Source organism: Zychaea mexicana, assembly GCF_025766255.1.
Source record: "Zychaea mexicana strain RSA 1403 chromosome Unknown BDB00scaffold_29, whole genome shotgun sequence".
In the NCBI taxonomy this organism is placed as follows: Eukaryota; Fungi; Mucoromycota; class Mucoromycetes; order Mucorales; family Lichtheimiaceae; genus Zychaea; species Zychaea mexicana.
In genome coordinates, this window is record NW_026516692.1 from 216,809 (window position 1) to 241,985 (window position 25,177).

At 44.2% G+C, this 25,177-nt stretch overlaps 8 protein-coding genes across 8 annotated transcripts; 3 read left to right on the top strand and 5 right to left on the bottom strand.

Moving 5' to 3' along the window:
- Positions 1–1,016: 1,016 nt before the first annotated feature.
- On the bottom strand, positions 1,017–2,528 carry BDB00DRAFT_819425 (uncharacterized protein). The gene is made up of 2 exons (XM_053123226.1): positions 1,538–2,528; positions 1,017–1,320 (listed from the first exon to the last, which is right to left on the bottom strand). Exons 1-2 carry the CDS (start codon positions 2,402–2,404, stop codon positions 1,234–1,236), a joined length of 954 nt encoding a protein of 317 aa, XP_052980518.1. The 5' UTR covers positions 2,405–2,528; the 3' UTR covers positions 1,017–1,233.
- Positions 2,529–2,685: 157 nt separating this feature from the next.
- Positions 2,686–4,921, top strand: BDB00DRAFT_882835 (Alpha/Beta hydrolase protein; the record flags this gene model as incomplete). Its single annotated transcript, XM_053128183.1, has 4 exons — positions 2,686–3,375; positions 3,459–4,410; positions 4,488–4,744; positions 4,847–4,921. The coding sequence occupies 4 exons, from the start codon at positions 2,686–2,688 to the stop codon at positions 4,919–4,921; spliced, it is 1,974 nt and encodes a 657-aa protein (XP_052980519.1).
- Positions 4,846–7,099, bottom strand: BDB00DRAFT_819430 (protein phosphatase PP2A regulatory subunit B). The gene is made up of 8 exons (XM_053123227.1): positions 6,947–7,099; positions 6,658–6,755; positions 6,422–6,572; positions 6,181–6,345; positions 5,948–6,061; positions 5,711–5,875; positions 5,052–5,589; positions 4,846–4,981 (listed from the first exon to the last, which is right to left on the bottom strand). The coding sequence occupies exons 1-8, from the start codon at positions 7,023–7,025 to the stop codon at positions 4,966–4,968; spliced, it is 1,326 nt and encodes a 441-aa protein (XP_052980520.1). The 5' UTR covers positions 7,026–7,099; the 3' UTR covers positions 4,846–4,965.
- A 5,379-nt stretch (positions 7,100–12,478) lies between these two features.
- Positions 12,479–14,397, top strand: BDB00DRAFT_762182 (cation transport protein-domain-containing protein; the record flags this gene model as incomplete). The annotated part of the gene is made up of 4 exons (XM_053119320.1): positions 12,479–13,464; positions 13,579–13,624; positions 13,741–14,153; positions 14,223–14,397. 4 exons carry the CDS (start codon positions 12,479–12,481, stop codon positions 14,395–14,397), a joined length of 1,620 nt encoding a protein of 539 aa, XP_052980521.1.
- A 744-nt stretch (positions 14,398–15,141) lies between these two features.
- Positions 15,142–17,489, bottom strand: BDB00DRAFT_819435 (uncharacterized protein). Its single transcript, XM_053123228.1, has one exon. The coding sequence runs from the start codon at positions 17,254–17,256 to the stop codon at positions 15,466–15,468; it is 1,791 nt and encodes a 596-aa protein (XP_052980522.1). The 5' UTR covers positions 17,257–17,489; the 3' UTR covers positions 15,142–15,465.
- Positions 17,490–18,269: 780 nt separating this feature from the next.
- Positions 18,270–20,495, bottom strand: BDB00DRAFT_787301 (uncharacterized protein; the record flags this gene model as incomplete). The annotated part of the gene is made up of 2 exons (XM_053120689.1): positions 18,270–19,603; positions 19,721–20,495. The coding sequence occupies 2 exons, from the start codon at positions 20,493–20,495 to the stop codon at positions 18,270–18,272; spliced, it is 2,109 nt and encodes a 702-aa protein (XP_052980523.1).
- Positions 20,496–22,422: 1,927 nt separating this feature from the next.
- BDB00DRAFT_819438 (uncharacterized protein) lies at positions 22,423–23,508 on the top strand. Its single transcript, XM_053123229.1, has one exon. It carries the CDS (start codon positions 22,513–22,515, stop codon positions 23,392–23,394), a length of 882 nt encoding a protein of 293 aa, XP_052980524.1. The 5' UTR covers positions 22,423–22,512; the 3' UTR covers positions 23,395–23,508.
- A 140-nt stretch (positions 23,509–23,648) lies between these two features.
- BDB00DRAFT_762268 (Threonyl/alanyl tRNA synthetase) lies at positions 23,649–25,177 on the bottom strand (the record flags this gene model as incomplete). Its single annotated transcript, XM_053119326.1, has 4 exons — positions 23,649–24,549; positions 24,634–24,716; positions 24,784–24,947; positions 25,024–25,177. The coding sequence occupies 4 exons, from the start codon at positions 25,175–25,177 to the stop codon at positions 23,649–23,651; spliced, it is 1,302 nt and encodes a 433-aa protein (XP_052980525.1).

The following is a 25,177-nucleotide window of genomic DNA, read 5'->3' on the forward strand; positions in this document are numbered from 1 at the left end:
GACTTTCGGAGAGAAATGGAGCCATTTGTATATGAACACTTTGTTTCGACATTTATTGCAGCATTCATGATATCATAAAGCGAGTCCCACACTTTTACAGACCACCTCTAATTCTTTTTGATATTCTTCCTGCAAAAATTTATGGCACTTAACCGCACTCTTTACAACAGCCCAGAATTGTTATATTTGGTTTGGTCCAGGAGAATAAGTAGGATGATACCCAGATATATATCCTCGATACTCATGAAACTTTTTTTAGCATCAATGAAGTTGACAACAGTCGTCTTATGCTCTTCAGTCAAAGTACACTTACGAATCACAACTCACAGCAACGCTGTTAGGGCACTTGCTTGACCCATCTCTAAGCAGTCCGAAGATCAATGCCCAACTGCTTCGCTGCTGCTGATGTACTCATTCTTTTTTAAGCTTCAAATCAAGTGATTTAGTCTTTAATCGGACAGTTGTTCTATAAAACTGGATGGACAACTCAAAGACGTATCACCGGTAGGTGCATCGTTCAAATATATACTGCGAGTTGCAATCGTCTCAACTTTGGATTCTTTCTCTCCAGCAGTGTTATCCATAAATTCAAGGCTAGCATTCTCATCAACGACTTTCCATGCCCACACAATTATAATTTACTAGCGACACTGACTTTAATTGGTTGCGACATTGCTTGCTGGAAGCGCTGTATCATCTTACTATATATGCAACAAGAGAATACAGCCAGTGGCAGCAGTTACTGCTAAACAACAGATTCGACAAGTAGACCATAGAGCTCACGAAACCAAGTATTTAACGACTGTAAAATCAGAAGTATACCATTATATAATATCTCCTATTGCTCATACCCTTGTGTGGGTCTTTCTTTTTCTTTTGCTTGCTCCTCCATGAATTCCACTATTGATTAAATTTCTTTTGTTCCTCCGTCTTCTAGTTAGCTTCTGGCTTCGTGTTGAAATGATATTTAGAAAAAGAAAGGAGCGGTATCATATTTGACAAGTAGTCTTGCTGGTAATGTATTGAACGAAGCTATATAACAATTAATGAGGGTAGTGATTTGATGATGGTGATGCAGTGAAGAGTAAGAAAGAGTTTAATTAGTATGATAGTAGTAGTGGTAGTAGTGGGAGCTATAGATATTTTGTGACGTTATGAAAACAAGAAAATCCTGCGGGCGCATTGTGCATGGAAGTTCGTCGTACATGATAAATGCTCGCCATGTTGCTTGTTCTATACGGTGGGACATAAGAACTTTCCGGTGGATGGTGTTGTGGTAACGTGTTGTGACCATGCGAGCCCCCGAATATGTAATTGACCCTACATAGTGTACATTACAATAGCAGATATGGCAAGAGACAATATTAGGTTGTCTGCACGACAATTTCAGGGAAAAAAAGGGGTGGTGAATGGCGGTTGTGCCTTCTTTTCTGGTACTTTCAAAAAATTATAGAAAACGATACAAAGTGTCTAGCTTCTTTAAGGGGTGAACAAGAAAAAAGAGGCAATATTGTGTGGTAAAGATTCTTTCTATTACCTGTATTGCAACCGCCAGATCGGGAGGAGTGCCCAGCTTTTTTGGGCCGCATGCATTGTAGAGATTCTGGAAGGTCGGGTCATTCACGGATGCAGCATCATAACTGATATGGAATACCAACTGAAGCAGCGTGCTCTTACGAGGCGCCAAGGTCAATGTGTTTTCTGCCATGCCAAACTGCTTGTCCTGATGCAAGGCATCGACAAGATACAGCTCCATGTAATTGATATGCGTAGGGATCCAGTTTTGCGAGTTATCAAATGTCACGTTCACAAGCCATGTTGCTCGTAGAAACGCCTGGTTATCCTGACCCCAGTCCGCAGGCGTATGCATCGTTTGTGCATTGTCGTCCATCAAAATATGCGGCGTGCGTGGCCAGCAGAAGAACGCGATGAGTCCACCTGTCAACAAGATTAATGTGATGACCGAAAACAGAATGTGGCACCAGCAGCGACGACGTTGCTGAGGTGATAGCTTTCTTTTCTTGCGCGCAATTTCGAGTGAGAGGGTCGTGTTTTCTTTGCGCACGGGTGCTGCCTTGAATAACAAGGACATGGTGGTAGCCGACAGCATGGAGCGGCTTGGACCACCATCGTGTTGTAGTAAGTCGAGACGGTTGCTATGAAGAAAATTGTTGGGTGGTGGACGTCCTCCCCCTCCTGCTGTTGCTAATGATGAAAGGGCGTCTTGCTCCTCGTTCAGATAGAGCATTGTTTTAGCTTGAGTTATGTCTGGAGGATGGTTGGAATATGGCAGGTACGAATTGGCTCGTTGCGAGTCATGCTGCTGTTCGACAGCCATCATGGTGCGCTGCTCACTTTTGCGCGATCGGTATGGATCGTGATCAAAATGGACCTGGTCGTCCATCCTATTGAGTTCATATATGCTTACTAGAATAAAAGAGAAAGAGAAGAAGAGAAAGTGACAGAGTACAAGATTTAGAAAGAAAAAAAAAATAAGGAGTTGAAGGGATTCGAGAGCATCGAAGCCTAGAGCGCGCAACCCTCATCCGTCAATTGCACTGCATGGCGTTCCGATGTAACAATGCTTGTTGTTCTGTACTACATCGGCGCGGGCTCAAACAACGTGCGAAACTTTTCGAGGCCACGTATCCTCTCTCCCCAACGCATATATACTCAACTCCAACCATGGTCAACATTAAACCATTCGGTGCTTGGCCATCCCCTGTAAGCGCCGATTCCTTGGCAGCTGGACTGTCCGCCACAGACGTATGCATCGACCAGCAAACCGTATACTGGTGTGAAGTAGTACCTTCCGAACAAGGCCGAGGTCAAATTTTCTCGCGCAGCCTCGCCAGTGGTGCCAACAGCGTGCCAAAACCACTCTTGCCCCTCGGCTACAGTTGCCAATCGCGCGTGCACGAATACGGTGGTGGCAGTTTTAGCGTGCACAACGGACTTGTCGTTTTCTCCAATGACAAGGACAAGCGTCTGTACAGCATTGACAGTAACAATGGCGCGATCGAACCGATTACAGGTGACAGCAAGGCGCTTTTGCGATACGGCGACATTAAGATCAGCGACGACAACACGTATGTGGTGTGCGTCGAGGAAATGCACAAGGAACAAGAAGAACCCAAGGACGTGGTGAATCGCTTGGTCTCAGTACGCATAGCAGACGGCTCTGTGCATGTCTTGGCAGAAGGTCATGACTTTTATTCGACACCTCGTCTTTCGGATCGCGCGATTGCATATCTCTCGTGGGACCACAGCAACATGCCCTGGGATTTCACGCAACTTAATGTTGCAGACATAAGCCCCGATGGAACATCACTGACAGATTCAAAACAAGTTCCTACTGCTTATGAAAGCTTTGTGGTAATCTATGCATCCTCCCTTGCACACACTTGTGTTTTCATGAAAGACCACATTAATTTGATGTATCCTTTGTATCGAAATAGCAACCGGAATTCGGTGCTGACGGTAATCTCTATGTGGCTTCAGATCGCTCGGGTTTCTGGAACCTTTATCGCATCGCCAACGAGGGCAACAATCTTGATCTTTTACTTCCTGCGCCCCTGGAACAAGAATTCGCCGGAGCCCAGTGGCAGTTCAACCAATCCTGGTACTCGCCATTCGCTTCAGACCCTACCAAACTGGTGTGCGGCAACAAGGACAAGCTTGCAATCCTGGATACCGAGGCCAAAACATTGACGAATATCGAGCCGCTTTCTGACTACATTTCTTTTGAATTCATCCATTCCTATTTTGACGAAGAACTTGGCCAAGAAGTCATCGTAGCGAATGCCACAACGACCCATTCGCCTTGTGAATTGATTGCGTACTCAGTTGAAAAGAAAGAAATCCGAAGCCTCCGCCCATCAACTGCACCACCACTTGACAAAGCATACGTGTCCGTGGGTCAAGAAATCGAGTTCCCAACCACGTTTGACAAGACGGCCTATGCTTACTATTATCCACCGCAGAATCCAGATTATGCTGGTCCTGAAGGAGCCAAGCCTCCACTCCGTGTCTTGTCCCATGGTGGCCCAACAACACAAACCAGCCGTGGCTACAACCGTGCCATCCAGTACTGGACTACCCGAGGTTTTGCTATTGTTGATGTCAACTATGGCGGCAGCACAGGTTATGGTCGTGAATACCGCAATCGTTTAAAGAAGATGTGGGGCGTTGTGGACGTGGATGATTGTTGTCATGCTGCTATCTATCTAGTCAAGCAAGGATTGGCTGATGGAAAGAAGCTTTCCATCAAAGGAGGATCAGCAGGTGGATTTGTCACACTTGCTGCAGTCGCTTTCCGTGACGTGTTCAATGCCGGCTGCTGTCTCTACGGTATCTCGGATATAACACTGCTTGCCAAAGAGACCCACAAATTTGAATCGCGCTATCCTGGTAACTGATATGACTCTGCATGTCTCTTCTCTCTTGATAATAGTTGCTCACCCTACGAGTGTTTTTTTTTCACGTAGACGAGCTGATTGGCGAATATCCAAAGGATGAAGAGGTGTACAAAGAGCGGTCACCGCTGTTTTCAGCAGACAAGATCACTTGTCCTGTCATTTTCTTCCAAGGTGCAGAGGATAAGGTGGTACCGCCTTCGCAGTCCGAGGTAATGGTGGACGCATTGAAAGAGCGCGGCGTGCCGGTGGCATATGTTAAATATGAAGGTGAAGCACACGGTTTCCGAAAAGCTGAAAATATCAAGCGTACAGTCGAACTTGAACAGGCAAGTAGTACTAGTCAGTATGATCCAAGTAGTCGATAACATGGACTAACGAAAAGGATGTGCACGTAATAATCATTTATTTATTTTTATATAAAACAACAGTGGTTTTATGGACAAATCTTTGGATTCCCTGTGGAGGGCGTTGAAGGTGTAACTATCTACAATTTCCCCAAGTAAACTAACAATAAAATTTCATACACACCAAAGATATCTCGTATAATTTACTGTTGCTTATCCCTACAATTTAGCAATGAAAAATGACATTAGTATCTATTTGGGCTTGTATGTGGAAAACCAATGTTCTTACGTAAAGATGAATAGGTTGTTGGTCGCCGCAACAGCAATGGTATTTTCGTGGGGATGCCAGGATGCATGAAGGATCTTTCGGTTAAAATCAATACCTTCACCACCCAACATCATGCTGTTTGTCTTTCCAGGTCCTCGCGACAGAGCCATCTTGTTCTTTGCTGACCCAAGTCGTTTCGCCTTGAACGCTGATTTATCTGCCTGAAGCGCAATGTCGGACTTGCCTTCCCGATCGTACAAGTGGAATGTGTTGCTATAGGACCCGGTCATCACGTGGCTATCATCACCGCTGAACGCACATTCAAACTTGTCAAAGATACAGTCGTTTTCGTAGAGATCGCATAATTTCGAGCGCAATTCGTCGTGGATGTCGATTGTCTGCACAGGTTGGCTGTCCATGTTGATATCCCAGATTTTTAATGTGAGATAGTCGCGCGATAAAATGTATCGTCCATCATGACTGAACTTGATATCCGATACGGATTGGATGATCTCCGAGAAAAATGATCGATTCGCTGGGTCCTCTGGTGCTTCTAAGCCTATATTTTTCCCAATCCATCACCATTCACAAGAAAGAGGTCAGCTTACTCTCTTGATGTGCACGCTCTATCTCTTCTCGGGTTCATTCTTCCTATTGCATTGTTGTGCTTAAAGATTTACCTTTTGCATATTGGTCGCAGAGTGCCGCTTCTCGCATATCACATAGTTTGATGGTACCCTTGCTTGAGCTGTACATGAACATATTACATTGTTGTGGATGGAATTCGGCGGCCGTAATGACTTCAGTCAGCTCTTCCATATTTGCTGGCTTGATATCAACGATGTCTAATGCGTGCTATTAGCAAAAGAAAAAACAGCTTTTCTTCCCCTTTCCCCAAAGCAGCGTAATCAACTTACTGAAACTTTGATCAGATATATCCAAGTTCCAAAGGTTGACTCGTAGATCGTCTGCAGATATGTATGTCTCGCTATCCGAATTGATGGATATGGAATTGATGTGGTATGTGTGTGCTATAAAGATCAAATGTTCCGCATAAGTGCCGCTCTCTTTTAAAATAATACCTTCCATTTCTCCCCATCCACCCAATTCATAGGGTCAATAGACCTAGCAATTTCCATTACAACTTTACCATTAGCATAAACGCGTCTCGGTACAGCTGCAATAATCGTGTCATGATGCGCCAGTTTGGGTACACGGAGTCCTGCAGTCGGTGCGATCGGACCATCACCCAGATTATTCTCGGCTACCACTTTTAATGATTTTTCAAAAACTTTCCACAATTTGATCGTTTTGTCTATATAGAAATAAAAGTGTTTAGTATAGCGCGAAATGTAATGGATGATAAACCCTCAGCAGAAAGAAGAGGATACCATTTGCGGATAATAAGAAATGGGCTGAATTTTGGCGTTTGCACCATTTGATCTTGTTGATCTTTTCTTCGATTTCCAAGCTCTTTAGGTAATCAAACTCTGCTTCATGCGACTGAAATTCCGTATGAAACCGATACTCGACGCCTTTTTTCTATAAACCCCAAAGCATCTATCAATCCTTGTGGCTCCCCTTTTTCTTTGTTATTTCTCCAAAAAGTGAGCAGGTGTATGCTTACAGTATCGTTACGCTCGAATAGCACCACACGACCCCCTTTGTCACCTGTTGCGAGGTAATCACCGGTCTGATCAAACTCTACTGTTGAAATAATGTCGGCTATAGTAATCAAGTTGCAATAGAATAAAAGAGAGATAGTTTTTGTCAAATAGATAGAAATAGAGATTAGAATCACACTACGTTTTTCTCCAAGGACAAGAAAAGCGCATTACAACGACAAGTCCAACATCAACACATAAAAGGTCAAAGGATGGAAAAAAAAAGGTTTCGCGTTTGCTTTGATTACGTGCCTTCAGTGACATCGTCCGAATCCCCCTTGTCTCCGAAACATTGTGCAAACTTCCAATTGTGATCTTCGTTGATGGCCATGCTTTTTTTCTTCTCTCTTTTTTAGTTTAGTAAAATATAGTTTAAAAGAAAAAGTGTCACTAAATGTAAGCTGTAAAGAATGTTCATACTAAAAAATGCGCCTCGGCCGACGCGGGAGCCGGATTCAAGTCCGCCTTGCCCCCCCTTCTCTCTCCACAACGCAGTAGAAAAGAAACATTACACACGGAATTCTTGCCAAAACTGGATCGAATCTCATTGACTCGTTTATCATTAACTCGTTTACTGACGACAAAAGAAGTAAAAAACAGAGTAACCGCACCTGTATCGTAAAAATTATAATAGCTCAAAAGCAATGAAAAGAAAAGTTGAAATAAGTAGGGCAATCCGACCGTCGCTGTCCATGGTGACACACTGCATCGATGTGAAGTCATCTTCATCGGCATGGTGTCATGGGAGCATAAGAAGAGCAGTAAGAACGTGTCAGCTGAGCTCGCCTCCCTATGACCATAATGATGATGATGACGTCTGACCCACTTGATCTCATCATCCTTTACTGCTACTGCTATTACCACAAATGCTGCTGAAACTGTTATATATCCCTTAAGAACATTGTAGCACAAGCTTAATATGTGTAAGGCAAAGAATCACATATAGACCGTAAGCATACTCTAATAAACTCTCATCGAAGCACATATTATCGCAGCACAACAAGAGTCTCCCATGGTTTGCTAACCAGTAAGGTTGAAATCCATTAAAGCGCGGAGACATATTGGCAATAGTCTCTTTGGATATGGAAAAATACGGGTGTTTCTTGCGAGGATCGTCTTTGTATATGCCAACTGATGCTAAAAAAGGACAGCCATCATTACTGTGTATTGCGACCTCTGATTCTCCGATGCCTACGTACGAACCATCAGCATTGTCAGCACGCTGTCGACACTAAAGGCAACGCATATCAGCACATAAAACGATCACTAACTTGCCACCAGCACGCACTGATGCATAATGGTTGTTCTTGCATAGATGGATGCCCAGCTAAACACACCCATTGAAGCCGACTCGTTTCATCGGGACGGTGGATTTCATCACGCTATATGTGTAACAGATCAGGCAGCGGACGGCGACGTCAAGGTGTCTCTGGGGTCATTCTATATGACGTGTAGCTTTTTGTGAGCTTTTCTGTGATGTTTCTTTAAAAAGTGATCGGTTTAACAAGCGGGTGCTGTGCGTGAGCGTGCCTCACGGGATCCCAAGTGTTTTGAGAACAATGACCCAGCAATCCTGTGCTGCTTCTGGCAACTAGAATCGTTCTGGCTTCTAGTACCTTTCAGAGATATTGGATTGAACAAAACAGCAAATCTTTAATAAACGCGAAAGACAACCGATTTATTGCAGAAACCGACAGCGGTGACGCACTAGCGACGCTGTCAAACCGTCAACCTTGAAGAAGGCCTCGTTCAATCCTCGAGTACAAAGGCTAGGACTTTCGAATGGAATACTACCTCTAATTCCGTGTAGAAGAGGAGCCTAATACAAAACCTATTAGCAAACTACGCTTTTGATTGTTGTATGTACAATTTTGGATGTACGGGTATCTTTCGCTACTTGGACAATTGCCCCTTCGTATGTTAGTTATTTGAAGAAACTGCACAATTCATTTCAATACTTGGTATCACAGAATATATATTTTTGAAACTTTTTACCACCTAATGCAAGCACGATTGATAGTAGTGTCGCTACTTATGGCTTACCCTATTTTATGTCTGATACTCATCCTTAAGGGGATTTTCTGCACGGAAGGTGATAAAGAAATGGCATGGTCGTAACATAAAGCGCACGCGGAATGATTCTTTTTCTTCTTCATCCCTCACTTTATCTAAAACGTTATATCATATCTCGAACATGCTATTTATCAATATGTATCTCACCATCATACTGTCATGACGTCTTATTGTTGTATTCGGGTGCTGTAGCTGATATGTACTAGAGCTGTATGTACCTGTTGGTTTCGCAGACTGCTCATCACTCAGGTCCTCCGGTCAATTATAGTATTACATGTTGTCTTGATTGGTAATTGCTGTTTTCAAACTTCTTGAGCGACACAAAACTTTGAACTTGAGTAGTTTCTTGATATGCGTGTTTTCATTAACGACTGATGTAGATAGAAGAAACTCTATATTCTGGCTGGATACTAAATCATTATTACAGCACACGAAAACAAATGTGAGCCTAATATTAAAGAAAATCCCAGCATATGCATTTGAAAAACACTACATACATAAAGGAGTAACCCATATATACATTGACAGACAATCCAAATACAGGAACAACAACAAAAGCAAAGTGACGTAACTATCACCATCATCATTGTTTATTTTTCTCTTACCAATGATAACTTCATTATTATGAAAAACAGCCCTCAACAGAAAAAAAGTGGCCATACGCTGCATAAATCATTATGGATTAAGAAAGATGCTACAGTAGCTGCACGTTTTCTTCTTCCGGGATGCTATAGCAGCTGCTATAGATCTGTTATCCGTGCATTGGCAAAATGATAACAGTGAGACCCAAACCTACAGCCGGCACACTCCATGTAATCTCTATTGGCCTTGTTGTTGTCCAGATTCAAATTCAAAATAAATGGAGGTCATGAGGATTTCCCACGTGCTCAAAACATGGCTATTGGCCGCTTAGTCTAATAGAGTTTTCGATTAGTATGCATATTGCTTTACAGGCTGTCCAACCTTATACACAATGACACCCACTTATCATTATTATTACTATTACTATTACCTGTTCGCTAGTGCAATAAATCAGGTTTTGATCGATCATATTTTCTGAAAGAGAAGCACAAGTGGGAGAAAAAGGCACACGGCAACAGAAATATGTAGTATTGCTTCCAAGTATGCTATAATGAATGAGTCAGACCCAAACTACTGGTACCATGCTATCTAGAACATACTGCTGTTCATACTTTCAGTGAGAAAAGTAAATAGAATAACTGTTTTGAAACAACAGAGGCTCCTGTCCGCTGACTACTCGTATCGTAATATTAGTAACAGTGTCCTAGCAGCAGTGACTATACTGCAAAAATGGGTGTTTCGCCAAGGTGACGAATGACGATGTATGTGAACACGCTCATCGTCTTTCTGATATTTTATCGCGTGTGAGTGTGAGAGTGTTTTTTGTTTTCTAGACCCAAATGGAGCTATTTTGTACACGCGGTATCGGGCCAAAGGTGTTAAGAAAGATCGATGATTCCAGGTATTATGAACCACGTAAAGGTTAGCAGAAAATTTTGAAAAAAAATGTGACCCTAGATAAGACACTATCCTTTCTTTATTGCTTCTTTACACCATGGTGATCTCCTCTTCTTTTGAAACATGATGTTGCTCTTGATTAGCGGTTTAGTAATATAATTAAGGCAAGGTATCTTAATGATTGGGGAGTTGGGGAAAAGTGCACCATAATTCCCGCCACTCTTCATGTTGCCGCGTCATTTATTATATTTGCTCATCATCTCGTTGGTAATGTATAGGGGGCAAGAAGTTTCCATGCTTTATTGTTTTTGCTAGTGGTTTCTTGTTATAATGTATGAATGCACGTGAAAAGGCCTGTACGCAGGTGGCCTTTGAAAGGGCGCACTCATCTGATTAGTTGCATCCTATTTTACAAGTGCACAGACTTGTCACTATTATACCAGATGTCCACCACTTTATAACTTTCTGTACGCGAAATCAGAGAAGATTCGGATTTCTCGGGGGTTGAACGTTCATCAACTTTCGTTCGGGAAACCGGAAAGTGAAGGGGGAGCGGGCCCGATTAGCAGGTATGTGCGTGATTTATGCCATTAGGCGATCCATAAGTTATACAAAGGGTGGAACGCTTTGGTATATATATTGAAAGCGAGACTGCTGGGTGGGAGTTCTACTACTGGTTTGCCGGTTGATAGACCAAAGTTATAAGGAAAAGAGAGGGAATAACAGTGATCTCATTGGCTGTCAGCAGACTGTGGCAAATTACTTACACAAACAAAAACACAAGATTGTTCCACCCTTCCGTGTCAGTTGCGAGGACAAACAAGCAGTAAGTACACGATGCTGTGGGATACACAGGCAAAGCTTGCTCATTGGATTACCCAAAGTGGGGACACGCCAAGACGGATGCACAGCACAGGCAAAGGCCCAGCAAAAAAGAAAAAAGATTTTTATCTATGTTTCAAAAAATGCCTCACAGGTTAGGACGAGCTGGGTAAGTCTGGCACTGGTGCTGTAATTTTCCTATTTTGACCAAAAAAGACTCACCCCGATGGAGGGGCGGAATTAAAAGGCTGGTGTCTCTCTTGCCAACCAAAGTAACCAAGGCAACCAAGCAATCAACCCACCCCCAAATCCCAACCCCCCCCAGCCCAGCCGAACCCAACCCAACCCAGCACCACACAGCACAACACCTCCTCCAGAAAAATATTTTTTTATAAAACCGTTATTCTTCTCTCTTCTTTTTTTCTTTTTTTTTGTTTTTTTCCAGCAATAGACAAACAGCACTCTTTTGTTCTCCCTTCTGCCCCACCATCCCCCCCGTTACCCAACGCTTTCTGTGCAATCCAAATGCCCCGTTTTTTCGAGGCGGTGCGTGAGGCGCTGGCTCGCTTCTGGGAAGACAGGGTGCACTTTATCGAGCTTCACTACCTATATATCGGCTTCATGATCTTCTTCACCTCTGGCCTTTACTACTGTCAGCCCGGTACGGACTGGGACTACGTCGATGCGCTGTTCATGGCCACGACCGGATCAACCAACACGGGTCTCAACACGATCGCCACGTCCACCTACTCGACCTATCAGCTTTTGCTCTTGTACTTTACCTCGTTTATCACATCCCACATCACCATCTCCTACATTGTTCTGATGGTCCGCAAGCACTATTTCTCGAAACGGTTCGAGGATATCCTGCTTTTCAACAAGGCACGTCGCATGCGCGAAGAGCTTCGCCGCAAGGAAAAGTTGGCGCACGATAAGAAGGAAAAGAATCGAACCCACGACGATCTGGAGATTGGATTCAAGCGACGCAACACCACCGCCAGTTCCATCAAAGAAGAGTCGCTCAAACGATTCCCGTCGCTTTCCTCTACTGCATCTTCCCCTGTCCGTGGCGTCAAGAGTCGCAGAAGCCGTCGTCGGTCAATCGGCACCTGGATGAGCAATCCGAACGATATTCGAGACTTTTTCCGCGAGATACGCGAAGAACAGAACAAAATGATGGACAAGCGGGAAGCAGAAGCAATGGCAGCAGTGCAACGAGCAGCCGCTGCTGCTGCCCATCATAACAGCAGCAGCTACAACAACAACAGCTACCATAGCCCGAGCAGTAGCCCTCTTGCACCCAATCAATTACCTTCAGGAAAGGATATATACGATGAAGACGAAGACGAAGACGACTACAGCAAGGGGGACAACGACCTTAGGTTGACGTCGACGCAAATGTCGAGTCCGATGCACCCCTTTGAACAGCACCATCAGACAACGACTTCCGATCCGAACGATCTCCGTCGTGTAACGTCAGCCACAACCACTGTCGGTGGAAGTAGCAGTAGCCATGCAGGTGGTCGTACAGAAGATACATCTCAGCAGGGAATTGCATTTGCGGGCAATGTCGAACAACAACGAGAAGTTGCCCGTAAAAGGCTCGAGCAAGACCGTCGCTTTGAAGAACTGATGGCCAAGATTTCGCGCGAGCATGATATTCCGCTTACAGATACGTTACTGGATTCCGACGACGAAGACGACGAGGAGTTGTTCCAAGAAATCATGCGACAGCCAATCGACAAGAGCCAGTTGACCCGCCAGCAACGATATCGTATTGGAGGCATCGAGTACCGTGCCTTGGACATGCTGTCGTACATTGTGCCCCTCTATTATGTCGGCTCCATTGTCGTTGCGTCCTTTGCCTATCGCATCCATGTGGCTGTCAATGGTTATACCCAGGGCGTGCTGGAAACGTCCAACCCCAATGGGCCAACGAATGCTTGGATATTTTCCTTCTTCATGGGCATGTCAGGCATGAACAACCTGGGCATGAGTCCCTTGGATGCCAGCATGGTGCCGTTTCAGAACACCCCATTTCCTTTGATTTGCACCATGATTCAAATACTGGCGGGTAATACGGCCTACGCAATTCTTTTACGCTTCATTATTTGGGTCTTGTGGAAGACCACGCCTCAGCGATACGCCATGCGTCGCGAGACATTCCGTTTTCTGCTGGATCACCCCCGTCGTTGCTATACCACGTTGTTCCCCTCAACTCAGACCTGGTGGCTGCTGATCATCTTGGTCGTCATCACAGTGGTCGAGCTCGTATGCTTCTTGGCGCTGAATTACTGGCTGCCTGTCCTTGAAGGGTTGCCATGGGGTTCCCGGTTCCTAGACGGTCTTTTCCAATCGATTGCTACGCGAAATGGTAAGCTCTTTAGTTTATTTTTGTTTTACAGTAGGGTTAATGATATACTATTCTTCTTAGCCGGTTTCACTGTGACCAGTCTGAGCGATTTGAATCCTGGCACCCAGCTCGTATACATTGTTGCAATGTACATTAGTGTTTATCCAGTTGCTATTTCAATGCGCAACAGTAACGTGTATCAGGTAAAATATGGCAATATTGGCCTCTCTATGCGAAGAACAGGGCTCTCTTGTTGTTGTTGTTGTTGTTGTTGTTCTTGTGCATATGCATTAAATATTACATGAAACTCGTCACATAGGAACGAGCACTCGGAATCTTTCGAGGAGACGACGATGAGGAGGGGCCTGTCAAGTTCAGCGAGAGTGACCTCCGAGGTCCAGCCCCTTTTATCAAACTTCGACGGCACCCAACCATCAACAGCGTCATGACCACTTCTCGTAAAGTTTTGCGCGGTCCAGACTTTTATGTCGTGAATCTGATTCAGCGCCAGTTGACCAGCGATATCTGCTGGGTCATTTCCGGAATCTTTGCTATTGCTGTGATTGAGTCCCAAAGCATCATGTCGCCCTCGCCTACCACGATGATGACGGTTATTTACGAGTGTGTATCGGCATTCGGTAATGTCGGCGCATCGACTGGATACCCCAACACCGCTACATCGCAAGGTGCCCAATACCATACTCTCGGCAAGCTTGTGCTGATTCTCTTAATGTAAGTTTCTCAAACCCGAGTCGCTCTTATTACTAGGCTGTTAAAGAAACTAACGTTGTCACGCAACAGGTATCGTGGACGTCATCGAGGTCTTCCGTTGGCCATTGATCGTGCTGTATTGCTGCCATCCGAACAGCTTGAGCAGCGTGAGGTTGAAGACAATATCTTGAAACGTAGAAACACATCCATGACGACTCAAAGTGCTTCCAATGTCTTGTTTTACACTCGTTCTAGTACTCTCTAATCATCATTCTGCCTAATATTTATTCTCATCCGCATCGTCCGCTATGGCCTTTCTTCGACAATCCATACAAACACCCACTCTCTGACCCTCTTAATGTCTATTTATATATTGTACATACCCCTGGTTCCCCATGTTACGTTGTTCTCTTTCTTTGTTTTATCTACTGCTATTAGCGCTACTACATATATACACTATATCTCTTCTTTTGTTATTTGTGCTGATGAACCCATATCGTTTGTACAAGTACATCAGCAATCGATGACTACCTGTACGACAATTCTTTCCAAGGATGTGATTAGGTTACTTGAAAAGTATGTCAGGGAGCCCTTTATAATGGATGCCCTCTTTTAGAAAACCTTTGAACCCCTTAATCTTACGTGCCATGTATGATATTTAAGGTTGCTGCCGCAGCAGCAAAATGAATTATCCCTTAAAAGCTTTGTTTCTCAGGTACTACCTTTGTACTGTATGTACAGTATAACCCGTGTAACTTCAAACATAATACCTGTGAAATTGTATTTGCGTTACAAGTGAGTTTTGTATATCTCCAAAACAAACAAAATAAAAGATGTAAACATGCATGCGAGATATGACTGGTGAAGCCTATAAAGTATTAAATCAAAAGAGCAGCCTCGTATAATTTTTTCATGTGTGAGCCAACCATTCTTCTTTCACGCATGTCAATCAGCAGTCTAGCATGTATTACGCATGTATGCTAGATGAAACAGAAAAAAAGATAACGCAAATGGATCAAAACCTTGTTCAAATGCAGGGAGTCATACATCATTTGACTTTTCTTTGCAAACAGATGTCGTTGCATGGTGTATATTTTTGCATTGATAAGAGGAAGGTGGAAAGAAAAACCGGTAAAATCTCCCTTTGAAGAATGTACAGACGGAAAACAAAAGACAAGAGTTAAAGTTGTGCGTGAGATAGAGAGCGAGAATAGGTACGCATAAAGTTGTGCTAGATAAGGGGCGATTTGGAGATTCGAAGGAAGACTGGTAAGGTGAAGATGTGACAGAGCGAGAACAAAGGATAAAGGGGACAAGTTTGCGAAAGCCGCTATCATTGCAACAGCACACGTGCCGGCAACAACACTATTTGTTCTTCATCAATGAAGAGAGGGCTGATGACCATTTTGACTGTCTTGTCCTTGTCTGCATGATCAACATCACCAACGACCGCCATGACATGTTCGTCGTATTCAGCGCCAACAGCAACCGCTTGTACTGAGACGTCGGCCTCACAACCATGGATAACGAGCGATAGCACTGTGCATTGATCCAGCACCTCGTTCCACAAGCTCCGATGTTCAATGATAGTCGTGGCATGATCTTCATTATCGCCACCACTGCCATTCACCATTTTGTTTCCTCCTCTTCCTCCTTCCGTAAGCATCGTCTCGAGCTTTTCCGTCATTTGCGCGCGCAACATTTCCAGATATCCCTTTGTAGCCGGGTTCAGCGACAATGACTGCACCGTTTGACGTCTGTACCATTTCGCAAAATTAGCGCCCAGGGTAGTTTGGAAACGACGGATTTGGTCCGCATAGGCCAAGTTGAGCAGATCCTGATTTTCTGTACCGAACGGCAAAGAAACGAGATACGCATCCGTGATTTGCGAAAACAAAAACTGCTCCAATGTAGGTCGCCACGTTTCGTCTGGAACTGTCACTTGCACAAAGCGAATCACCAATTCGGCCAGACGAGCAAGCTGTTGTGTTAACGAGCGCGAGTTGGGCATGGTGTGATCCATGTCATAGGCAGCTGGCGTGGCTGAAATGGGAGCAGCTGTAGCAATGGGGCCAGCGTTGGGAGCACCGGAAGAAGTGGGATTAGCAGCAGTGGTGGCAGGATTGGTGTTGGTTGCGGATGTAGTAGAGTGGTGAGAATAAGATGCAGAGACAGGTCTGGAAGGTACTGAAGCAGCAGAAGATGGAACAGGCGCACCGGCACCAGCGCCACCCGTGGCACCAACATTAACGCCAGCGACACCGGCGCCACCGGCGCCAATCGACTTGCCCTGTTCATTCCATCGATCCAACTCCTCTGGGGTGACCTGTGAAAGATGAAGCGCACGGCCGTATATTTCCTCGTTACAGCCGGTCAGCGAACGTAAATTCTCAATCACTTCAGACTGGTGCTTCTGTGCGATTTGCAGGTTGCGGAGTTGGTTATGAAGCACCTCGTTTTCCTCCATAATCTCTGCGAACGATTTGGTGACAGACGCAAAGCTTGGTTGCGGCTGTGGCGGTGCAGAGATATCGTCGTTGACCACGTTATGGTGGTGGTGGTGGTGATGGTGATGATGCATTGCCTGGCCTTCTGTTTCATCATCACTCGTATCACTGCTGTCACCAAAATCGGCTGTTGCGGATCGGGTTCCTTCGTCGCCAAACTCGGCTGCATTCGACCTGGAACGCTTGTCATCGTCTGTCGTGATGCTGCTGGCATTGTCATGGTGTAACAGTGGTCCATCCAAATCCCGGAGCGCTTCTAGTCGAAATGACGCAGACGACGACGTGTTGTCGCCAAGCAGTAGTGCTGGGTGCATGTCTCTTGCTGTTTCGCTAATGCCGTCCAGTGTGGATCGATCGTCGTCAGTTTCTCGTCCCTCTGCTGTTGCTCGGCTGCTGCTGATTAGACTCGCAGTACCGCCAGGACCGCTGATAACTGACTCTTGGTCGTCAATCGTTGCTGCTACACTCCAAGTGTCCGTATCGCGATGTCGCACAGAATCAAAGGTGTCAAGTAAGTCTGTTTTGCGCATGGAGCTGTATCGATGAGGAAAGCCGTCGGGCATACGATGGAGAAACCCGTCTTTTTCACTGCCGTCGTGTGAAGACACCGAACTCATGTGTGTTGATTTGGAAAGGGGAAAAAAAGTAGTTGGAGAAAAGTAGAGTGGAAAAAGCTTAAAGTAGTGAGTGTGCTATAAAAAAAAAGAAGTAAGAGAGGGAGGGAAGAGGGAGAGAGAGAGAAAAAAAGAGGGCACGGGCGTGAGTGTGAATGAAAGAGGAGGAGGAGGAGTACGTGACATCACAAGTCTATTGATTGATTTTAAGTCTATGTTGGTGTCACCCAGTGAAATACTCTTTTCCATTAATTTATTACTATTGTTACCAAAGTGGCCATAGTGCGGATTCTGCACCTTAGATGCCATAGTAACTTGCCCTGGGAATGCTAATGTCAGCGAAAGAGAATCTTCAAAGCGGTGCGCCAAGACACAAAAGCAGCTATTGTTGACGAACTACACCCAAACTAGAAGAAGCATGAAGCGCATACGTTATGTCCAAGGACGGGCTTCACATATTTCCACTGTCTGCATTGAGAACATATACGTTCCAAATCGTGCCTTCTGTCTACTTTTCTCTTTTGTTTCGCACCATGGAAAAGTAAGATCCAAGAAGTACCATGATACATTTTTGCACTTTTTCTCAATCACGCGCTATTATGCATATTGCTATTTAATTGTGGAGTTACATAATCGTACATTTTCAATCGCCTTCTGCTTTACACGATTATGTAGTAGCAGTGGAGACCTCCTACTTGGGACAAACGAGAACAAAGTTTATTCGCCTTCCCAAAAGATATTCTCGTGATAATGACTATCGCGGAAGGAAATTAAACATAATGCATAAATGCTGACCTGGGTAAAATACGACGCATTTGCATACACTCTCAGACATCCACTAATGCCAACTCAGTTATCTATAACTCTTCTTTCATAATAGCCGAAGTAGCTTTCTGTTATACGAAAAATAAATAATATAGTACCAGACTTCAATACACATCCTCCATTCACGCAATTTACACAGTCAACATCACAGCCGCAAATATCAGATTTCTTTTAATACTGCAAATTGTTTTTCACTCACGTACAACAACGCGCGCTTTTTTCTTGGCATATTGGATACTCTCCTGAGTAATCGACGGGCAGTTTTTGACTTTCAGCTCAATCAACCTGGGATAAGCTTTGTCAACAAGAGCTTGAACACTTTGGTTCGTTGCATTCTTTAGGCCGACTAATTCGATGGATGTCAAGGCCGGGAGACCGCCGAGGGTGGTGCTAATGAAACTATCCGTCACCAGATCCATCTCGCCAAGCGTGATATGTGTCAAGCGATCGCTTACGCGTCTAATGAATTCATTAAATCCTCCAGTGGTGACAAATCTTAGACCCGCGAGTTCGACCTTGTGCAGCGTCTTGATTTCTGCTAGTGTAGCAAGTAGGTCGTCGTGTATCTCGTCGCAAAACCGCAATTTGATGGATTGCAGCGTCGGTGACAACGATGACGACGCCATTAAAGGTGCACCAGCGAGTTGGGCATATCTCTTGAATAGACGCTCCAAGCTCGCGCGTCCGTATGTGGTGTCAACATGGGAAAGACCAAATTCCGTAAGTGACGGTAGCTCCATGAGGGTGTTGACCATGCTATTGACATTGTGCACATGCTTGGCTTCCAAACGCTCCAAAGTCGCTGCGATCCGTATTCCATCCATCATAAACTGTTGCACGCCAGTGAATGCGGTGAATGTCAGTTCTTTGATACTTCCAAAATGGAAATCACGGTATGTCGACTGCATACGGTGGAGCTCCCCTGTTTGCAATCCTCTAATGGATGCATGCACTGTTGTCAATGTCAATCTGTTCTTGTACAGGAGTGGCAAAATACTTGATGCTTCTATTAAGGTGCCTCCGCTGCCACTCGCGTATAACATGCGCAAGCCTTTTATTCCGTTGAATGGTCGCCGATGGCCCTCTTCATCATCAACAGTGTCGTTTAGTTGAGGAATCGTGCATTCGGAATCGTAACCCAATATTTCAAGGTTGTGTGCATGTGCGATAATAGACTCCATGACTGATGGCTCGCATCCATTTATAACAAGCCGCCGTAAATGACTGCAACGTTGGAGCAGAACTTGGATGTCTTGTCCAGTGATCAATCTTGACTTGAGTTGCAGGTTTGACAGCGCGTAGTTTTCTTCCAGATCCGAAAAATTGCATCCCATGGTTGACATTGATGAATTTGTTGTAAAGATCAGATCCGTCACGTTATTGCATGCTAGCAACACTTCTGCCAAAGTGATTGCGCTTGTGCTACTGTCAGATTTGAAGTCGAGATACTTGAGAGTAGGTCGTAGTTGCCATAGTGCGGTTGCTAGAGCGAAACTGTATGATCGAAGATTCGCAGTAGCCCGAGCTACATTTGATATTTTTTTGTGTGTATGTTAGCCTTATTAGTATCGATTCAAGTACTTTTACATAAAGTATATAGTATGGTCAAAGTAACAGTAGTATATCTGTCGGTTCTATTTACCTGTCATTATAAGTGAATGTAACTTTTTGAATTTATAGTCTCTCATGCACTCAAAGTATTTTGAGCGTGTAGCTGTGTTTGATGTGTTGAGAGTCAAGTGCTCGACATGATGCGCTGTATATCCAACAACACTAGCGAGTTGCCTATCTGCATGTTCCTCGTCGACAGATAGAATTTTCCATGATGCTGCGGATTCCAAAGCCCGTTGTCGCCAAGCTCTCGAAACAGATATGCATGAGGCTATCGCATTCTTTGGCAGCAGTGAAATAATAAGAGTCCCAATCTCCAATGGAAGCTTTGAAACGAAATTGACACGTTTTTGGCTGATCGTTTCGGCTTCTCTTTTAGCAGCTTGTAGTTGCTCGTTTCCTTGTTTCTGATCGGCTGCTGCCACGTTTTCCAAACCGTCATTGTAGGCTGCAATGGCGCTGCGCTGCTTTCCGTACATGGTATGAATGTGACCCAAACGCATGTACCCGTCTGCCAAGTGCGGTGCGAGATGGATCATCCGTTGTGCATCAATGCATGCTGCTTCATAACAACCCTGTAAAGAGTACGCGTATGCACGAATATCGATGAGGGCAATTACTTGCGTTTTGTCAATTGCTGCGGATGCGTGCTTGACCGTTTCGAGATATTCATGGGTGGCGATTGCTTCGTTAATCTTTTTCGTCAAATTTTCAAACGTTTCAAACGTTTCTAGCGTGGGTGTTGGGACAATAGGTCGAGATTGGGCGTCGTGGTCGGTCTGGCGTTGCTGCTGCTGCTGAAGCATATCTTACAAGCTAAAAGTTGGAAAGAAAGAGATACACGGGATTATAAATTTTGTGGATAATACAGCTTACTATATGCTTAGTGAAGACGCCATATGATGTGACACTGATATTATGCATCCAGTACAGCGGACATGAAAAATTGAAATTATAGCAAGTGATGCCAATGTGTATGTGTATGTGTGCTTGTGCATACATGCACGTTTACATATTACATTTCTGATATGAAACCTATCAGTATTCGGTATGTTTCAATCAAACAGCTCTGAACTTCACAGATGGTGATGTAACAATGCAACAATGTAAAATGTTTTATTCAATATAAAGCAATATTTAGAGTAGAAAAAGTGATACTCGTGACGTATCGATGAGTGTGATCTTCCGCGCGGCTCACATTCTACTAGCTCTTCGCTATGGTACAGCGACAAACAACACGCCCTAAAGCGCAAGATTTTTATCAAGAAAACTTGTTCGGCTTTCATTCAATCAAGCTAAATACTGCAATCTCAATACTTTTGCCTCTACAGTGTAAAAGGCAATCCCAGATTTTTGCTGATCATCAAAGTTCTTTAGGTACTATTCTTGCCAAGCATCAAATATATAATTATTCACACCTGAAGAGACTTATTGATTCCTACATTCAAGTAAATCATATACCACACGTTTCTATCATAACATACCTTCTGTTAGAGATAGAAGCAGCACTACATATTGCGTTGAAAGTCACTACTTGCTAGCTAAAAACTTATATTTATGATCTAAAGTTGTATGGGTATTAGTACGCGGGCTGTAAAATTGAGACCAGCTGGGCTGAAAAGTTTCCGGCATATCAGTAGTATTCAGCCCGCTTTGTTATTGTTAAGGGCTCGAGCACTACGTGGGATGAACGGTTTTGTACTCTAATCATATCCATTTCTGTGACACATCCCATCATATTTAATAGTAGAATACGTAGCACCTATTTCACGCTTACTTAAAGCGTGTGTCCTATGCCCAGCAACTCTAATCAGATAGTACATCTCTTAATATTCAATAATTCTCAATGGAAAGCACAGCCAGAACGCTCAATATATGTTACGCTAGAAAATTAATGTATGTTTATAAATAAATCTATGGTTCGTAGAGAACTGGCACAGATTCACACCTCAGTACAGTAGCTTCAAATCAGCAAAATGTGATTATACTTAGTATGCACGTCAAACTAAAAGTATTTGGACAGTATCCTCAAGTTATTTATTTATTTGATATATATTTGAAAACTATTAAATGTATTTGGTTTACTTATGTTATTCAATATTCGGCTATGTAATTGCAACCATCAGAATGCTGGACTATTTTATTAAAGATCGATATCCGTTTGCTAGGGAAGCGTTCATTGCATACATACATCGCTATGCCTGAATCATTTGGAAGCGTAAAAATATCATTTACTTCTTTGTTGGCCTAGTTACGACTAGCTTTTAAAGTCAAAACCTTTATCTCAGTTTCTTGTAGAGTTAAGTAAATCTAGCATGAAGTTCACGGTGAAATCATGTTCCTACAGTATTGCATCCAAAAATGGAAGTGTCACCGTACTTCACGAAGGTACGCTATCCTAAACGTCTCTTATCTCAACATCATAAAAAACGAAAATAAGGATCCTTGCTGCATATTCCATAATTTATCAGCAGCTGTGGGTACGGTGTCGGACCCAATTTATCCGAGTGACCAAAAGAGCATGCATTCGAGATAAATCGAGCAAGTAGTCTACGTAAGCCATTTGTTAAAAAGTCAATTATCGTAAGCAAAGTGGTGCTCCTTTTTACGTTTCCTTATTTGATTCTATTGTTCCATTTATGGAATCAGATATGACGCGGTCTCCAAAACCGGCTTTTGCCCAAATACATAAATAAATGTAGATGGGTGCACATGCTTCTTCGTGATTCATAACGAACAACAACCAGAAGCAGACAAGCGTTTTCTTCTTCAACAACTTCTTTATTGCTGTATCTCCAAAAAAGCACACACTACTAAGTCCAAATGGCACCCCAAGAACAAGAACGTATCTACTTTATTGGCGGCACTGGCGGTGTTGGCAGTAAGGCAGTGCAAGATGTACTGGACAAGGGATACTTGATCACGATCTACACGCGTCAACCAGCAAAATCCACTCTAAACGGTCATCCGCAAGTCACGCTCGTCCAAGGCGACTATGACGATCTGACACCGTTTGAAAAAACCATTGGCGGTCATAGTCGTTTGTTTCTACTCGTCTCCACCTTGGTAGGCATGCCAAAAATCAAGAGCACGCTTGCCAGGATGGCATACTCGGCCGGTGTCAAGCAAATTGTCGACATCTCCTCATTGACCTGTGATGTGGTCCCACACACTGGCATTGGTCAAGCCCATTTACGTTCTGAAGAAGCCATCCGTGCGGTCCAACCCAAAACAAACGGCTCGTATGTCAGTCTGCGTCCCTGGCGGTTCATGTCCAACCACCATCATTCCAAACATGCTATCAAGACACAAAATGCCATTGTGGGCACCGCCGCACCAGATTGTGTGCAAGGGTGGATTTCGCCCAACGATATCGGTGCCTTGGCTGCGATTGTTTTGTCGGATCCTATCGAGAAGCATGATGGTACTATCTATTTGATGATCGGGCAGTTGTTGACCGCTGCTGAACGCGCACAGGCTTTGAGCAAGGCACTGGGTCGTACGATCACGTACAAGCAGTGGTCGCTCAAGGAACAGTACGATTTGATGACGGCAGTGATTGGGGCACCTCACAAAATCGCGTATGATCTAGCTTCAGATATCCTCCCTGACACTCCCATGTCGCCTGGTCTTTCGTTGGTTTTGGGCCGGGAGCCGGAGACTTTGGATGAATGGTTGGCAAAGAACAAGGATGATTTCAACTGAATCTATATGGTTGTCATACAAATAAAGGCATTTGCCACTGTTTGATCAGATAAGGGTTAATTATATGAGCGGTATACCTTGTATTGCATGGTATAGAAACGGCCAGTATTAAGGTCTAGTGATAATATACAGCATTTATTCAGGGGAACAAAAAGTTCTAGAAACAAAATGAAGTTTAGCATAGGACAAACTTACTATTCTGATATATACACAAATTATACGATGCTGTGATGCCACACACCCTGTTCTCATTACTAAGCATTGATCTTCAACTGATCCAGCTGTTTTTGCAACTCATCAATGCCCTTCCAATTCTTGGCCTTGCCCTGCCATCGTCCTTTGCCACCACCCTTGATATCCAAAGCAGCAGTTACTGTCTTGGCCACCTGCTGCAATGCACCATCGTTGCTCGCAGCAATCATCATGGGTCCGCCCAAATGCTTTTCACCTGCAGCCAATACGACCACCTTATTGCTATTACTGGCGCCATCACCACCACCACCACCAAGTAGTATATTCTGATCGCGAATGGCCAATTGAATCGTCTGCAAAAACTCCATATCGGCATCCTCACGATACAACATCACCACATCGGTATCCTCCTTGTTGATACGTCGACCGATCTCTGCAGCAACATAACCTGCCAACTCGCCCATCAATCGTTTTACAGTCTTTTGATTCGCAGATCGCGCTTGTTGCAGCCGTGCGACATTTTCCACAAACGCTTCTTGCGGCACCGACAACAAGTTGTTCAATTGTCGCGAAACGTTCAACGATGTACCCAACGTGTCCGTCACACGCTGTCCAACAAGGAAAAACAAACGTGTATTGCCGCCGCGCGCCTTTTCCGTGTGTAACAATTTGATGGATTGTAAATGGCCGGTGTGTGCGACGTGTGTGCCACAGCAGGGATTCAAATCCAGGTTTTGGATCTCGACGCGACGAATAGTGCCACCGCCAACATAATCGTCGGGTAGACTTTCGGGTTTGCTGGATTCGTCAAAGGATTCGGTGTGTACAATGACGGGAACGGCGTCAAGAATGAGTTGGTTGACACGTATTTCGACAATGACGAGTTCTTCTGGTGTGGGCATGCGTTGTTTCTTTGCTTCGCCGGTTTGGAGCTCGATAAAACATTTAGTGGCGCCAAGGTTCCTGAGATTTTGAAAAAAGCAACCGTAATCATGTGTCATAAGTCCCAAAACCACCAATGATGTTTTGGTAAATGCAGTCCCTTACCATGAGCCAGTGTCAACGCTATAAGGAGCTTGTTCCAAAACAGCTGTAAGCAAATGCTGCCCACTGTGTTGTTGCATGTGGTCCTAAATGTAGTGTGATACATTATTAACAAAGAGGCTTTTAACGAATCCTTTCATGTTTGCCTTTTACCCATCGACGTTCCCAATCAAGCTTGACAAGCACTTGTTTCCCTACAGGAACAGGCTGCTTGGTGTAATGGATATGCTCCAGCTTTTTGCGCTGTACGTTGTAAACTTGGATATCGTCGATAAAGCCAGTATCAAAGGGCTGACCACCGCCTTCGGGAAACAAGACTATGTAGAAAAAGAACCCGAGATTCGTTAAAATTAGCTTCGTTAGGTAGTGCACGGTTAATTATGGGAATCGTACCTGTGTCATGGAGTTTGACCTGATAAAACCCTTTTTTGTCCGGCTTTTCGGAGCATTCGATACAAGTAGTTTGTAATTCTCGACTGTAGGGATTTTGTTGGCAATGGATCTCGCCAACTGGGACCTGTGTTGTTGTTGCTGTTATGGGTGACAT